This window comes from Ascaphus truei, chromosome 4 (genome assembly GCF_040206685.1).
Source record: "Ascaphus truei isolate aAscTru1 chromosome 4, aAscTru1.hap1, whole genome shotgun sequence".
NCBI lineage: Eukaryota > Metazoa > Chordata > Amphibia > Anura > Ascaphidae > Ascaphus > Ascaphus truei.
In genome coordinates, this window is record NC_134486.1 from 11,412,241 (window position 1) to 11,430,579 (window position 18,339).

The 18,339-nt window shown below is 48.8% G+C and overlaps 1 protein-coding gene across 2 annotated transcripts in view; it reads right to left on the bottom strand.

Annotated features, from left to right (window-relative positions):
* The window catches only part of KIF3C (kinesin family member 3C), a 132,094-nt gene that overhangs the window by 17,246 nt on the left and 96,509 nt on the right, over nt 1-18,339 (bottom strand). For both annotated transcript variants that reach the window (XM_075595341.1, XM_075595340.1), the window contains one exon: nt 1,432-1,533. In XM_075595341.1, the coding sequence (XP_075451456.1) occupies nt 1,432-1,533 (102 nt within the window). The remainder of the gene's footprint in view (nt 1-1,431; nt 1,534-18,339) is intronic.

Sequence of the window (18,339 nt, forward strand, 5' to 3'; positions counted from 1 at the left end):
TTTCACCTCCCCACACCCCCCTTCACCTCCCCTCACCCCCCTTCACCTCCCCTCACCCCCCTTCACCTCCCCTCACCCCCCTTCACCTCCCCTCACCCCCCTTCACCTCCCCTCACCCCCCTTCACCTCCCCTCACCCCCCTTCATCTCACCTCCCCTCACTCCACTTCCCTTCCCTTCCACCTCCCTCCACCCCCCCTTCACCCCCCCTTCACCTCCCCTCCACCCCCCCTTCACCTCCCCTCCACCCCCCCTTCACCTCCCCTCCACCTCCCCTTCACCCCCCCCCACCTCCCCTTCACCCCCCCCCCCACCTCCCCTTCACCCCCCCCCCACCTCCCCTTCACCCCCCCGACCTCCCCTTCACCCCCCCCACCTCCCCTTCACCTCCCCTTCACCCCCCCCCCACCTCCCCTTCACCCCCCCGACCTCCCCTTCACCCCCCCACCTCCCCTTCACCCCCCTTCACCTCCCTTCACCCCCCCCCCCACCTCCCCTCCACCTCCCCCCTTCACCTCCCCTCCACCCCCCCCTTCACCTCCCCTCCACCCCCCCCCTTCACCTCCCCTTCACCTCCCCTCCACCCCCCCCTCACCTCCCCTCCACCCCCCCCTCACCTCCCCTCCACCCCCCCTTCACCTCCCCTCCACCCCCCCCTCACCTCCCCTCCACCCCCCCCTTCACCTCCCCTCCACCCCCCCTTCACCTCCCCTCCACCCCCCCCTTCACCTCCCCTTCACCTCCCCTCCACCCCCACCTTCACCCCCCCTTCACCTTCCCTTCACTCCCCCCTTCCAACCTCTCACCACCTCCACCCCCCTTCCCACCTCCCCCACCCCCCTTCCCACACACACACGTGTATACACACACACGTGTATACACACACGTGTATACACACACACACGTGTATACACACACACACGTGTATACACACACACACACACACGTGTATACACACACACACGTGTATACATACACACACCCCAGCACCACCACATCAGCACACCGGTATGCCCCCCCAGCACACTGGCATTTCTCGGCTCCCCACCATTCCAGCCCCCATCAACACCATCAGCACCCACACATCGCCACCTTTGCACCTCCCCCATCGGCACCCCACATCCGCACCCCCACATCAGCACCAAACCCTCCCAAATCAGCACACCAATACAATCACCATCAGTACAGCCACAGCAGCACTACCACCGCACATGGGCCGCGTGACCACTCCCCACCCAAATGCACACCCACACCACAAACATCCCGGGCAACGCCGGGGCTCTCAGCTAGTAGCTGAATAAAGAAATGATCAGTGGTGGGCTTTCCAACATCAGCCATACAATGCAATGTACGTACCCCTGCACGTCTGCCATAAAATAATGGGCACTGTAAGCCAGGGCCATTAGATTGTAAGCTCTCCGTAAGCTCTCACCTGCTCGGCTATCTCCTGCCTCTTCAGCTCCAGCATTTTCTGCTGCTCGTTCGTATGGTCCATGATATTCTTCCCTCCGATCAGCAGCTTGCTCTCCATCGCCTGCACAATGAGGGGAAACACAACACATACATCGGGTTATTAAAGCTGCAATCCCTATAAAGAAATATATAGGGGAATATTTGGGACAACGACAGCCATCCCCTACAAATATTCCGCATTCTGCTTTTACAGAGAAGCAGAGAGTCTGACGGCGGATCGGAACCGCTGGCCCAGTCTCCCATCTCTGCGGGACCTCAGACCTTATCAGGTCCCCGAATTTATTTCATTTGTTTACTGTTTTACGTGAAAACATTCCTGGTAAATACGTGGGTGCAATCGTTATCTAAATCCCCACCTCGTGTTAAATGGAACAGTGATATTGCGTACCAGAACAAACAGATACACGGGTAAGACGATACGTCGGCAGGGCAAGGGAAGAATCACTGCGACCAGCATAAGAAGGTTTGTTAACTCCTTCACCTCGCCTGCAATGCATTGTCTGGCCCTTTGTCAGTGAAGGGTTAATAACTGAGACTTGCTCATCGATAACTATCGTTAACAAATCTGTGTGACTGATCCCAGGCAGCATAGTGTCCTGCGCTTGAGGGGGGGGTGGGGGGGAAACGCGCTTAATAAGGCCCCAAATTGCACCTCAATTTCTGTGGGAGCTTCCAAAGTCACACCCCACAATGCTTGCAGCTATGGATGCAAAGCATTATGGGAAGCGACATTGGAAGCTCCTGCTGTAAGTGACAGCTATACCCCACACTATACGGTGCAGTTTGGGACCTTACTACACGCGCAGTTCCCACACAGGCTCAGGATCCCCCTATAATGCCTGGGAACCGCCCTTACATACTTTGGTTTGGCGAACCCCTTAGAGACACATTACTAACCACTGTTGGGAATCACTGATCTACGTCTTCAGCCATAACATCCTTTATCATTTATCCATATATATTTGTTCAGTTCTCTCTTGCAGGATTGATCTGCGTTATCATATCCACAGCAATTCCAAAGTTTTCCACATATGGAGTGAGCCACACTTGACAAATACTGACTATTTCACCAATGTCCCGACACTGATCAGATCCGCTGCTGTGGCTCATTCACCAGGAATATTAACCCTTCGTTGTTTAGTTATTTGTTTTCTCAGGTGACTGGATGTCTAGAAATGACAATGTAACTCTGCATCCTGTGATTAGTTGGAAGATTTTGACGACAGGAATACTGGATCAACTGAACTCAAGTGCAGTATACACGGTGTTCCTCGTTCCCTGGAGATCCGGTGACTTTTTTGCTCATATTATTCATTAACATTATAGTCTATATTTTTTGCTCTGGACTTTTACTTTATTGTGCTTCTATTATTGGGGTCTGTAAATGGACACAGGGAATTAGGGAAGTACCTTTGGTCTGTGGGACCTTAGGGAATGGGCTTGACTAAGGGGTCTTTACCCCGAAACGTTGCCCCCCCCAGTTAACCCCCTATTTTTCCCTTTCCCCTTTCACCCTTCCCATACCTCCCTCTGTGTGGTTTTCCCCTTGTCTATTGTCTCCCTATCCCCGTGTTTTCCCCTTACCTTTACACTTGGAATCACGCTTTCTTTGTGTTGCTGCGCTCGTGTAGGACATGTTTCCATTTGAATAATCTTGTGCTTCTATTATTACATTTTGGAATTGGCATTATGCTAGTGTTGTTATCATTTTGCGGCAGCGAGTGCTGGGAACCCCTGGGTTCTGTGATAGTTCTGTGAAGTGATTCAAGGAACGTCCCTTGTATGTGGGAGAGAAGGCGGCTCAAACATCAAGAACTAAGAAATGGGAAAAAGAAGAGAAAAGTGGAAACTCCCATAGTCCTAGTATCAAAAATAAATGAGTGGTTCAGAAAGAGGTACAGTAATGTGCGCACGCACAACATAAACATTCAATATAGGCAATGTGGTATAACAGCTGTCACCGATCTCCAATATAGCCGGACCCTCGCATGGACACCCGGTGGGCTGGTGGCGATGGTGTAGGTAGGCGACGGCACAACAGCTGGGGCAGTATAAAGTGGAGGCTTTTCCTACTGGAGTGGACGCTTATACTGCCCCAGCGGTTGTGCTGTCGCCTACCTACACCATCGCCACCAGCCCAACCGGGTGTCCATGCGGGGGTCCGGCTGCACTGGGGATCGGTGACGGTTTTTATACCACATTGCCTATATTGAAGGTCTATGTTGTGCATGCGCACATTACCTCTTTTTGAACCACTAGATTGTTTTTGGTTCTGCACTGTGGGAGTTTGCGCTTTTCTCTTTTTTTCCACTCCTGCACTGGGCAGTATGTGTACTGATCTTTAAATTGGGAGACACAGAACCAGCTGATGTAACCATGGGGAACCCTGCACCTGAAGTGCCAACAGGTAAGGTTGTGTCAGTCAGTACAGGGGGTGAACTTTAAGGTAATTCAAATCCCAACCAAAGCTGAATGGGTATACCGCGCTGAATGGGTATACCGCGCTGAATGGGTATATCGCGCTGAATGGGTATACCGCGCTGAATGGGTATATCGCGCTGAATGGGTATACCGCGCTGAATGGGTATATCGCGCTGAATGGGTATATCGCGCTGAATGGGTATACCGCGCTGAATGGGTATACCGCGCTGAATGGGTATACCGCGCTGAATGGGTATATCGCGCTGAATGGGTATACCGCGCTGAATGGGTATATCGCGCTGAATGGGTATATCACGCTTAATGGGTATATCGCTCTGAATGGGTATATCGCGCTGAATGGGTATACCGCGCTGAATGGGAATATCGCGCTGAATGGGTATATCGCGCTGAATGGGAATATCGCGCTGAATGGGTATATCGCGCTGAATGGGTATATCGCGCTGAATGGGTATACCGCGCTGAATGGGAATATCGCGCTGAATGGGTATGTCGCGCTGAATGGGTATATCGCGCTGAATGGGTATACCGCGCTGAATGGGTATACCGCGCTGAATGGGAATATCGCGCTGAATGGGAATATCGCGCTGAATGAGTATACCGCGCTGAATGGGTATGTCGCGCTGAATGGGTATATCGCGCTGAATGGGTATATCGCGCTGAATGGGTATATCGCGCTGAATGGGTATATCGCGCTGAATGGGTATATCGCGCTGAATGGGTATATCGCGCTGAATGGGTATATCGCGCTGAATGGGTATATCGCGCTGAATGGGTATACCGCGCTGAATGGGTATACCGCGCTGAATGGGTATACCGCGCTGAATGGGTATATCGCGCTGAATGGGTATATCGCGCTGAATGGGTATATCGCGCTGAATGGGTATATCGCGCTGAATGGGTATATCGCGCTGAATGGGTATATCGCGCTGAATGGGTATATCGCGCTGAATGGGTATACCGCGCTGAATGGTTATATCGCGCTGAATGGGTATATCGCGCTGAATGGGTATATCGCGCTGAATGGGTATATCGCGCTGAATGGGTATATCGCGCTGAATGGGTATATCGCGCTGAATGGGTATATCGCGCTGAATGGATATATCTCGCGCTGAATGGGTATATCGCGCTGAATGGGTATACCGCGCTGAATGGGTATACCGCGCTGAATGGGTATACCGCGCTGAATGGGTATATCGCGCTGAATGGGTATACCGCGCTGAATGGGTATATCGCGCTGAATGGGTATATCACGCTTAATGGGTATATCGCTCTGAATGGGTATATCGCGCTGAATGGGTATATCGCGCTGAATGGGTATACCGCGCTGAATGGGTATATCGCGCTGAATGGGTATATCGCGCTGAATGGGTATACCGCGCTGAATGGGTATATCGCGCTGAATGGGTATACCGCGCTGAATGGGTATACCACGCTGAATGGGTATACCGCGCTGAATGGGAATATCGCGCTAAATGGGTATATCGCGCTGAATGGGAATATCGCGCTGAATGGGAATATCGCGCTGAATGGGTATATCGCGCTGAATGGGTATATCGCGCTGAATGGGTATATCGCGCTGAATGGGTATACCGCGCTGAATGGGAATATCGCGCTGAATGGGTATGTCGCGCTGAATGGGTATATCGCGCTGAATGGGTATACCGCGCTGAATGGGTATACCGCTCTGAATGGGAATATCGCGCTGAATGGGAATATCGCGCTGAATGAGTATACCGCACTGAATGGGTATGTCGCGCTGAATGGGTATATCGCGCTGAATGGGTATATCGCGCTGAATGGGTATATCGCGCTGAATGGGTATATCGCGCTGAATGGGTATATCGCGCTGAATGGGTATATCGCGCTGAATGGGTATATCGCGCTGAATGGGTATATCGCGCTGAATGGGTATATCGCGCTGAATGGGTATATCGCGCTGAATGGGTATATCGCGCTGAATGGGTATACCGCTCTGAATGGGTATACCGCGCTGAATGGGTATATCGCGCTGAATGGGTATACCGCGCTGAATGGGTATATCGCGCTGAATGGGTATATCGCGCTGAATGGGTATACCTCGCTGAATGGGTATATCGCGCTGAATGGGTATATCGCGCTGAATGGGTATATCGCACTGAATGGGTATATCGCGCTGAATGGGTATACCACGCTGAATGGGTATACCGCGCTGAATGGGTATACCGCTCTGAATGGGTATACCGCGCTGAATGGGTATATCACGCTGAATGGGTATATCGCGCTGAATGGGTATACCGCGCTGAATGGGTATACCGCGCTGAATGGGTATATCGCGCTGAATGGGTATACCACGCTGAATGGGTATATCGCGCTGAATGGGTATATCGCGCTGAATGGGTATACCGCTCTGAATGGGTATACCACGCTGAATGGGTATATCGCGCTGAATGGGTATATCGCGCTGAATGGGTATACCGCGCTGAATGGGTATACCGCGCTGAATGGGTATACCGCGCTAAATGGGTATACCACGCTGAATGGGTATACCGCTCTGAATGGGTATACCGCGCTGAATGGGTATACCGCGCTGAATGGGTATATCGCGCTGAATGGGTATATCACGCTGAATGGGTATATCGCGCTGAATGGGTATATCGCGCTGAATGGGTATACCGCGCTGAATGGGTATACCGCGCTGAATGGGTATACCGCGCTGAATGGGTATACCGCGCTGAATGGGTATATCACGCTGAATGGGTATACCACGCTGAATGGGTATACCGCGCTGAATGGGTATATCGCGCTGAATGGGTATACCACTCTGAATGGGTATACCACGCTGAATGGGTATATCGCGCTGAATGGGTATATCGCGCTGAATGGGCATACCGCGCTGAATGGGTATATCGCGCTGAATGGGCATACCGCGCTGAATGGGTATACCGCGCTGAATGGGTATATCGCGCTGAATGGGTATATCGCGCTGAATGGGTATACCGCGCTGAATGGGTATACCACGCCTGCAGACTGGAAGAGGAAAGCCGGAGCACGAAACGCAGTAGTCTTTCCGCTAAGATGTAAGTGAAGATGAAAGGTTGAGCTGAAGGATTACACGCAGCTGCTTGGAAAGCTGCCAGGTAATAATGGCTGAGGCCGTGTGACCCGTGGGGTGTGACAGAGGTCACAGCGCTCTGATTCAGTGATGTCATCCAGTCACTGGGGAAGAACACTTATTGTTATTGTATTTTATATAGCAGGACTCTACACTGGCAGGGGTGTCAGTCAAACTCAACCGTCAAGGGCCACCAACAGGACAGATTTTATGGATATCCCTGCTTCACACAGGCAGAGCCACTTATTTCCAGTAATACTAAGGGTTCGATGCTTTGTGGGGAAGACAGAGCTAAGTGCTTGGTGAAGGTATGGGTCGTGGGTCGCAATTTCCACGTAGATCTGGTGGAGTATGTATCTGAGTCAGGTAGGAGGCGCTGTCATCTATTAGAGCAGCGGTGCGCAAACTGTGGGGCGTGACCCCCAGGGGGGGCGCGACACTGCCGACGGGGGGCGCGGGGTTTACAGAGGCCCCGCGCGCTTCCCGAAGGCACTTAAATAAGTGCCGGGGGAGCTGCAGGGCCTCTGTAAACCTAACTTACCGTGGCTCCGGCGGCTTCCTCCCTGTGTCGCCATGGCAACGCGGCGTCAAAATGACGTCATTACGCCGGAGCGCGGGTAAGTTGGGGTTGGGAGGGGGGCGCGGGAGTGAGGGGACAGCCGGCAGGGGGGCGCAGCGAAAAAAGTTTGCGCCCCCCTGCATTAGAGGAGCAGATAGTGAAGTCCGGTTAGTAAAGAAGCCGGACCCTGAGCATTATTATTAATCCAGTTCAGTAGTTTAGCTGCGTAGGGCCAAGGGTTCTCTAGCAAAGGAGATACCAGTTATGCCATACTGGTAACTATGTACAGTGTTGTTACATGAATGTATATGTACTGTTATGTTCAATTTCTTGGTTTTGGTACAGTATATCGATGGTATATATATTGTATTCCTCAGCGAGGTAGTGAGAAGTTTTTCACCAAAAGGAGTGTGTAGCCTAGTCCTCTTGCTATCATCTTTTCTTTGGCCCTAACAGTATAAGTCCTGTTAGACACAGGCAATGTGGGGGCTAAGCTCCCTCATGGAGGCCAATCTTGTTGTTGTAGCCTGGATACACTTGCTGTATCCAGGGGTGGGCCTAAAAACCAGAGAGTGTCATCCCTGGGGAGGATACTGGCTCGGTCACATGCCATGATGTGATGCCTGAGAGTATCGGACCTGCCCTGTTATGGGGCAGGGTTACAAGCCCTTCCACCAGGGTACAAAAGCTGACACTTCCAGAAGTCAGGAGCTCTCTGGGAATAAGCTCTTCAGACATAAAAGTAACATTAGGAAAAGGAGTTCCTGCCCCAAAGATCTTACAATCTAATTAGTGTGAAGTGGCCATTTGGGGGCGTTCCCTGCCCAAAATCCCCAATGAAGCCTATGGGGATTTTTGGCACGAAAATCACCAGCATGGCTGCTTAGAAGGATACAGAATAAGGCCCAAAGTGACGTGCACAATGTCACAAGGAGCTGCCACTGGGATTTCAACTGAGTTCTCCCACTTCAAAGGCAATGCGGTTACCACCAGACACTGCATGTCCCGTAACTATGAGAGTGCCTGTTCCCAGTGACGCGTCAGCAAACGAGGGGTCTCAGGCACTCGGCCAATGTGATCACGCGTCTCTCTATCCATGACACTGATCTGTATTCTCAGGGGGCAGGAGACAATAGTGTCAGTCATCAGGCGCGGTTACTCCATGTGCGGCCGGCCTGGGCATACTTACAGCTGCTGGTCGTGTTCAGGGATAACAAGGTTAGCCCTTCCTCTCCCCATGGAAATGAACACGCTGAGCTGTAGAACTGATATGTCTTCATCTGCTTCTGTGTCGTGCAGCAATCCATTAAATGCTGTACGCATTTAGGGCTGGATTCACTAAACTCCGCTATCCTCTATAACGTGAATGTTAAACTTGGCAAACATCCATTAATAGTACCGTAGTAATCACTAACGCAAACAGTGAGGTGTTAACTCGGATTCACTCCGGCGCAGAGCGGGATGTTATCACTAACGCCGTTATTCTATGTTATATGCAAATGAGCTAATTATAGCTTAAAGCGGTGCGCAAACTGGAGGGCGTGAAATTTCCAGGGGGGGGGGTGGAGCTTACAGAGGCCCGCAGTCTTCACCGCAACATTTAAATACAATGCGCGCGAGGCCTCTGTAACTGCTTCTTACTGCTTTCTGGGGGCTTCTGCCGACAAAATGGTAACGTGTTGCCATGGCCACGCGACGTCACATGATGTCGCGACGTCAACTTATGCCGGTGAGAAGGGGACGCAAGCAGGGGGGGGGAGAGCAGGTAGGGGGCGCAAAGAAAAAAGTTTCTGCACCCCTGGCCTAGAGCGTATGCTTCCCATATTCACTCAGCTCCGGTAAGGTTAATACCGGGAAGTAACGTACAAAATTATTATAAACACAGTCTCGCCATTAATTATCAGTATTTTTACATTCAAATGCTATCTGTTGGATCGGAAAACCCAGGCATCTCTGTACAGTGCCGACGGATCAGCGTGAAAGGAAAGATCTTCGGTGGGCCGCAGGAAACAGTCTGTTACGGCAACACCGGCACAAAGTGTGTTGTGGGTTTTTTTTTCTCCAAACAATTATCACTTGATCGCTCAATTAAAATAGTGACATTTCGGGAAGTCAGCGGAAGCAAAGAGGAATCTAAAAGCCAAATATTCCCGTGAGGGGGGGTGGGCGTCATTTCACAAGATATAAATAGCACGATGCTCTTTGCCCGGCGCTGCCGAGAAACGTCGGCGTTTTAATGTCATTTCCTTTTCTTTGCAGCCAGGAAAGGGATATTATCCCAGTGATTCCCAATCATTTTCAGCCCAGCCCCCAAATGTAAGGAGCGGCTCAGGGAGTTAGGACACTGATTCTGCAAACAATGACACAGAGTTAGAATCAAGGGAACCTGGTTCAATTCCCGGCTCCTTGTGACCTTGGGCAAGTCACTTTATCTCCCTGTGCCTTAGGCGCCGACATCATAGATTGTAAGCTCACCTGGGCAGAGACTGTGTCTGTAACATTCCTATGTGCTGCGCACCGCGCGCTATTGTGACGGGAGGGGGTAACCAGGCTATCTAATAAAGGTTAAGCCCTCTGGTTACCCCTGAAAACATGGGGTCCCTGGTAGCTACATAAGCCAGGGGACCAGGGATAACACATGTGGAAAATAAAGTGACCCCGGCTTTTTCCATTTTCATGTTCCCTTGGCCCTACAACTGTGAGGTTTCTTGTGTGTCAGTTTTTGGGGGGATATTTTGGTAGAAATGCAATGATTTTGGTTGTAGGAGGTCCGGGGGCTGAAGTTACCGGTAGTCCTTTAATTCTCCCCGGTAAGCAGGCATGATTTGCTGGTACGTGGGGTGAATTACACCGAGGCAACCCAGTGTCCCCCAGACAACTGGATTACGAGCCCAAATATCCCAAAACTATTTCCCTTATAAATTTAAGGTTCCCCAAAGTGTATACTTTATTAAAGTGTATGTTATAATGTTTTAGACATTTGCTATAAGACTCTACACAGTCAGCTAGGGCACCAGCATCGACGCCAGCATGTTTGTATAGAGTCCGTAGTTCAAAGAGGAGCCAGGATGTTGAGAGGTGTCGGGGTGCTAAGTGGCTGGGGCAGGGCGGAGTACTGAGTCCGGAGAACAGAGACCCCCTGTGGGGAGGACCATCTGGTCTGCCAGACTCAGTGGAGCCTGCCCAGTAGGAGGCAATGGATTGACTGAGGGAAGCGGCAGAATGTCAGCGCGTTTCCCATTTGACAATTCATATGTCCCGCCCACAGGGCATACCGAGCCGGCTTGGCACGCCCCCTCCTCTGACGTCAGCCAAAGGACGAGCCCCTATTCCTATTGGCTGGTGGGGAGGAATTTCCACGCTCTGATTGGTCGCTCCTCCTACCTCCATGCTGAACATAGAACAGCGGAAGGTATGTAAGGAGAAGCCCCAATCAGAGAACCATGCCATGTTGTGATTTCAGTCGCTGAAGCTAGGGCGGGCTTTTTAAAGTTCCTCTGTTACAAATAGAAGAGCAACCGGCTTCGTTTGGAAGCTAGGAAAGTCTACCTCGCAGAGACTAAGTCCCGTCTTTTGCGGCCAAGTTCTCCAAATCAATGTAGTTGTATAAGGGATCTATCTGAACATTCAGGATGAATGCTGACAGGAAGTGATATCATCTGGTCCGAAGCCACCACGGCCGTATTGCTTCCTGGCAAATTCTGCCCTTACTCCCCTGGTAGGAAATCAGCCTCTCTTTGGTTGTCATTGCCAGCAGCTGCCTCTGGCCTTTAAAAGACAGGCAGTTGCTACTAGTCTTTGCTCGTGCAAAGTACTGGTTACATTGTCCTGTCTGAGCTCCCTCTTGCCATTGTTTTGCCTGCTGCCTGGCTTGACCGTGGAACAGAATCTGACTACCACTTTCCTGCCTCGACCTGGGAACTGGACCTGACTACCCTTTGCCTGCGGCCTGCCTCGACCTCGGAACCTGACCTGATTACCCTTTGCCTGCCGCCTGCCTCAACCTCGAAACCGGACCTCACTACCCTTTGCCTGCCGTCTGCCTCGACCCTTGAACGTACCTGATTACCCTTGCAACCCAGGCCTCTGATCCCAGGCCAAGGTTGGTGTATTACTCCCTACCTCTGCCCTGCGGGTCAATATCCTGTTTGCAGTCAGCAACGTTCAAGTGGACACGGTCAGGATGTCTTGCCGAAATCTGTTCCTATACAATCAGGACTAGGTCCCGATCAGGATTTTCTGCTGAATCCCAGTCCAGGACATCCGAAACAAGGTTCCGATCAGGGTAAGCCCTTGCAAGCGGGAGCCCTGCGTCTCAAAACCCAGACCCCAGTAGGTGTGTATATTTCTGTATTTTGTGTTTTGTTGTATTTCCGAAGTTTTATCCGAATAAACCATTTTATTTCACTGCTTTGTTTTGCCTATTGACTGATCCCAAAAATATAAATGTGCTAAAAGACCTGGTCTACCGTGACAGCTATATACTATAACTGTGACGCGCTTTGAGTCACATTTGGTGCGCAAGAAAGATTTCCAAGATTTGGGGGCTGGGTCTGCCCAGAAAGTGGAATATATTCATTGTTATTGATTCAGGAATACTGCCATTTTTTCTGTCACTGCTTCTGACTCCTCTTTTGTCTTTGACGCCATCTCCCATTGTCTGTGTCGCTCATGTTACTCTGAGCAACCCTTGTAAGTTGTAGGGAAACCCCATGGGGGTTGGGGGGGGAGGGGTTGCAACCCCCATGTTGAGTAATACTGTAATTAACCCTTCTGGCACCATGAGGCATCCATAGTTGAAATGACGAGGCCACTTGGGTATTGATGAAGGGGCGCGATGCGCTCACTAATGGAAGTGGAGGGTCTTCCTCTTTCATTCAGATCGTGTTCACGGCTCCAGAGAGCGAACATAATCTACCCATAGAAACTAGAAGATGTAATAATTATTGTCAGATTGAGGCATGAGAGCCCACAGGGAAAAAACAGGATGTGAAAGCTACTACTGGGCCATGCTAGACACAAGAGCATTATAGAATGACTATACTGATACATACATACATACATACATACATACATACATACATACATACATACACACATACATACATACATACACACACACACATACACATACACACATACACACATACATACATACACACATACACACATACATCATACATACACACATACACACATACATACACACACACATACATACATACATACATACACACACATACACACATACATACACACATACACACATACACACACACATACATACATACACACACACACACATACATACACACATACACACATACACACACACATACACACATACATACATTGAACCATGTGCAGCGCCCCATACAGGGAGGTTCATGTATCCGGGCCGGTGGTCACATGACCATTCTAACCAAGCCTGGGTTGCCCTGGGAAATGATAGATTGTTAAAGGCAGATTTAAAGACAAGAAGATAGACAGAGACAGTTAAGAGAAAATGAAGAGTCCAAAATGCATAAATAGGAGAGGAGCCGGGCACCACGGACTTTACGTCAGGAAATGTATTTTGCCAAAAGATGCCAACGTTCCGGCTGGACAATGCAGCCTTTGTGACGGTGAGGGTAAAACAGAATGTGTATACACAGCGTACAGTATATACCCTAAATATTCACTAAAACACAGCAGATACCCACGATAGCTTCTCACTGTAGGTCATGTGATTGCGCCGTTCCTGCTGACGTTAGCACAGCGGTGGACACGCAGAGAGTAAGTGCATGACCACCCCATATATATATATTACATAGTGTAGAAATAAGTGGAAAAGACAATATGCATAAAATAGCGCGCAAGAAACGTAAGCGAATTGCACCGCAAAAATACTGCAAAAGGAGGCAACTCGCTCAGAGCTAAGTGACGCGGGTAAAGGTCCGTCTGGAAACTATGCAAGTGATCCACCCAGATATAATACAAATGTGTTCGTTTTCGTCATAACCATATTGCGAAACCACAAATAGTTAATGAGCAGAAAAGGGGAGAAAGTAGGAGTTATGCTCATTAAAACCTCTTCTAAAAATGAAGAGTTCAGACACGACAGGTTGGAGAAGGAGGTAAAGGAAGTAAAATGAGGATTAAAGTATAAAAGTTAGATAGAAAGTAAGACTGAAAGACAGAAAGAGACAAAAGGTTATAAATAAGACCAGATTATAGTAGTTAAGTAGAATAAATGAATGGGTAGATAGTTGGTTAATGTGTTAAGTAGAGAGGCATGTAGGTAATTATAATAAGGATCTTATGTCTGAGATAGGGATTAGTATAGAGACAGAGGAAAGATAATAACATATATTTGGATACATAGATTTGCTTGTATAGACCGAGCAGGAGACACATAGAGCTGGTACAATAGAGGGCGAGAGCGTACAAAGGGCAGAAAGTGAGTAAATATTTAGAAAGAGACACCCATTCACTGAGTCTGCACACAGGTTATATAGGTCACGCATGACAATAGAGACAGACAAGTAATGAAGATGGCAGGTCACAGAGTGTCACACACACAGTACACTTAATAGAGACTGAAGCCATAGGGACAGTGATGGTGTCCTGGGAGGCTGCACTAGGTGAGGTTCTTCACTTAATCTCCTTTGTTTGTTGTGGGGAAGGAATAGGACCAGAGTCTAGTGTGACAGTGACACGTCAAACCGGAGTCTCCTCAGGACGACGACGACCCAGCTAAGTGGGGCAGCAGCAGCAACACTCATTGTTATTACCAACTGACCACCCCCCATAATCCGGCTCACCGCCAAAGCAGGTCCCCGGGGTTATTTTTTACAGCTCTCACAGAGGAATTGCAGACCCTCTCCATCTTACATGTACACTGCATATATCAATCTATGCCCTGGCAGGTGAAAGAACCAATCAGAATGGTACTAAACAGATGGTAGAGCTCTTCTCGGACCGCACTGAGACCGCACTGGGACCGCACTGGGACCGCACTGGGAAGGTATCGAGATTGCACTAACATTGCAAAGTATTTCTGCTGAGTTAACAGTGAAATTATTTTTGGGACTTCCAATGCTTGCAGCAGAGGTTATATTTATTTTTGTAACAATTGCAAAGGGAAACGAGATCTTATCTTACATTAAACGGGCAATGGCTGAAAGGGAAGTAAACATAATTATGCCCCTTTACAAAGCATTAGTAAGACCACACCTTGAATATGGAGTACAGTTTTGGGCACCAATCCTTAGAAAATACTTTATGGAACTAGAGAGAGTGCAGAGAAGAGCCACCAAATCAATAAAGGGGATGGACATTCTAACTTATGAGGAGAGGCTTGCTAAATTAGATTTATTTACATTAGAAAAGAGGCGTCTAAGAGAGGATATGTTAACAATATACAAATATATTCAGGGACAATACAAGGAGCTTTCAAATGAACTATTCATCCCACGGGCAGTACAAAGGACTCGGGGCCATCCCTTAAGGTTGGAGGAAAGGAGATTTCACCAGCAACAAAGGAAAGGGTTCTTTACAGTAAGGGCAGTTACAGTGTGGGATTCATTACCCATGGAGACTGTGATGGCAGATGCAATTAATATCTTTAAAAAAAATTAAAAAAAAGGTTGGACATCTTTTTTTAGAAAGGAAAGGTATATAGGGATTTGCCAAATAAGTAAACATGGGAAGGATGTTCAAGCATGGATCCGACCCAAATGGTCTATTATATATGAATATAGATCATATTAAAATGAGTACAAGAGGTGGAGACCGGACAAAAGTTCTATCCCAGAGAGAAACCGTCTGGATCTACTGTAGAAAACTTAAAACATTGGATCCCAACCGTCTTAATATAGACATACTATAGATCTCAGTTCTTTCATAAGAGATTAACCCCTTTTTTAATACACTATATTCATATATATATATATTTATATATATATATATATTTTTTTTTTTTAATAATAAGCTTTTACAATTTTTATTCTTTTATATTCTAAATAAAATATAAAATACAGTTTTTTTTTTCATGTTTAATATTTTAATCATGAATTGACGTATTGGTCAATGAATGAATGAATGAATGGTGAACCCCTCTCTGTAACATTTAACTCTCTTATGTTCATTTAGTGCATTAACTTATGTCCTTTTCCCCCTTTTTTTCCCTTTTATTTTAGTTTGCTAAGTTTTTGTAGTGTTTTTCCCTACCCAAATATTTACTATTATCTCTAAGGCCCTTTAATCTTGTGCATTTCGCCATTATGCTGTTTATAATGTGGCTAGACTTGCATCAGCTGCAGTAGTTACTGTTGCCTTCTGTTTGGCAACAATTAGATTAATTCTAGCTACAATGCTATGCAGTAAGATCATGTGATCAGAGTGTTCCTCCAATCAGCATGTGAGGATGCCCTCAGCCGCGCCTGTGACATCACGGGCGCATGAAAATTGCCGGGTTTTAAAAGAAACTGGATCCTCAAACCACAGGACCCCCTGAGGAAGTTACCAGGAGTAGTGAAACGCGTAGGGCGGCAGTAGAGGTGACACATTGGAGGGGGGCAAGCCCAGCTGATGCTCTGCAGTCCCATTTCTGTGTTTGTGCAGACCGGCCGGATTTCTGGAGAGTTGCTGCAGCGGGAGAAGATCCACACCTCAGCAGACAAGCAAAACTGCTCCCGCAGCCAGCTGATCTCCGAAATCCCATTTGCACTATGTATTTTCCTCTCTTATTCCTGAGGTGAATACGGAAGTTTCTGCATCTACCCAGACCCACAGGAGATAGGTCATTGCCATTACCGCTGGTAATCCTGCGACCCTCGTGAGCGCATTAACTGTATGTTTCCTCAAGAAGACATCATTGTTAAACTTTATTGCACTATTTGTATTTTCTCTGTGTTTATCTCCGCACGTTACCCCGGGAGGATTTGCACCCTGTCTCTCTAGTTTGTATAGCCAATGGAAGACTTTACATTAATATTTTAACTCTTTGTGACTCTGTTGCCCCAAACTCTGAATTGGTGGTTCTACTTTCTGAATTGGCGTTGGCGCTGCGTTTTCTTCTTTACGACAAGGCTTTTTTTTGCCACTATGTCTAAACCAGGGGTAGCCCACTCCAGCTCCAACAGCCACCAACAGTCTTCGACTGAGCCACTGATTGAGCCACCTGTGCTGAAGTTGGGATATCTCGAAAACCTGACCTGTTGGTAGCTCTTGAGGACTGGAGTTGGTCACCTCGGATCTAAACTGTAAATCCGGCCCCATTGTCATTGCCACGAATGCAGCTGTAGCAGAGGTGGGAATCTCTCCTGATTGCCGACTTATCCTTTCATATACACCGTACACCAGGCACTCTCATTTGTCATTGACACTACGCACCCCCTCCCACCTCCGTCTGTCTCTCTCCAGGAAAAATTACTGCATCGGCTTATCCTTAATCTAAGTCCATTCCTGTAACAGAGGGATGATGTCAGGATTAATGATGCGCTGGGTTAGGGTCACTAATGATATCACCCAGCTTAAAAGGCGCAGATAAAAGCTTCCCCCGTCCTCCCCCTCCTCTGTCTTTTCCCCCCACGGGTGCAGTTAGTGATGCGGGGAAAGGTAGTCATGGCAACACAAGGCCCACACCGGCCTAGCAACAGAGCCTCTGCTACTGCCACGCATGGCTGCATGGGCCTGAGAGAACCGTAGCAGGGGGATATTCACCTGGATAACCCAGTCATGTCCATGGCCGGCACGGAATTAATATTTGCATGGCTCTTAGGTAAGCGGTTATAGAATGTGAGCGGCGTTTCCTTTGTGTATAGATTATACGGGCACATATAGATTATTCTGTGGATAGTATAGATTGAACCCTTCACTGCCAGAGGGGCCCTTACAGCACAGTGAGGCCAGGCCAGCACTTTGCAGCCGATACATTATTTAAGAGGCTATTTCCTCCTGCTGAAGCTGTTTGACCTGACAGAGACAGTAGGAGGGTGTTCTGGTAAGTGCATCTGCAGGGATCAAGGTCAGTGCATGTGAGATATATAAGATCAGCCAACGGAGCTACCTATACGCATCATTAAAGAGGTGGGTTTTAGGGGGCGTGTCTATGACGTCATCCAGGACAGTCGGGTAAAAGCTGAGCTCCAGAGACCCTCCTGAATAACTGCTGATTTAAACCCTTTTACCCCGGGCAAAACCCCCGAAAAAAGCCCCTGACGACCCTCTAAAACCAGAGGGATGGCTAATAAGGGGAAAAATCCCCCGACTCAGGGAGTGGGGAAGTTCTTCTCTCCTGCAAAACAGCCTGGTGAGACAGGGAATAGAAGGCAAGATGGCCCCCAGGCTTCAGGCCCACGAGGCAAACAAGGCCTCTCAGACTCAGCGAGCCCTACAGAGACCCCCTCTTCCCCGGACGGGGGGATCACAAAGACATACCTAGAGGAACTCCTTGCCATGCTCCAACGGTCATTACAGGCCAATATAAAAGACGCAGTGGCAGAAATTAGGCAGGATATCCAGGGGCTGCAGGAACGCACTACCACACTGGAGACCAGACTGGACGAGGCTTTACACCACCAGTCAGAGGCCGATGATGAGATCATACGCCTGGGCCAAGAAATAAATACACTAAGAGACGGATTGGAGGACCAGGAAAACAGGGATCGCCGCCAGAACCTGCGGATCCGCGGCATCCCTGAGGCAGTGCTACCCACACATCTGCGAGCATACCTGAAGGACTTCTTCCTCTCCCTATGCCCAGACCTTGACTCCCGGGATTTGGAAATGGA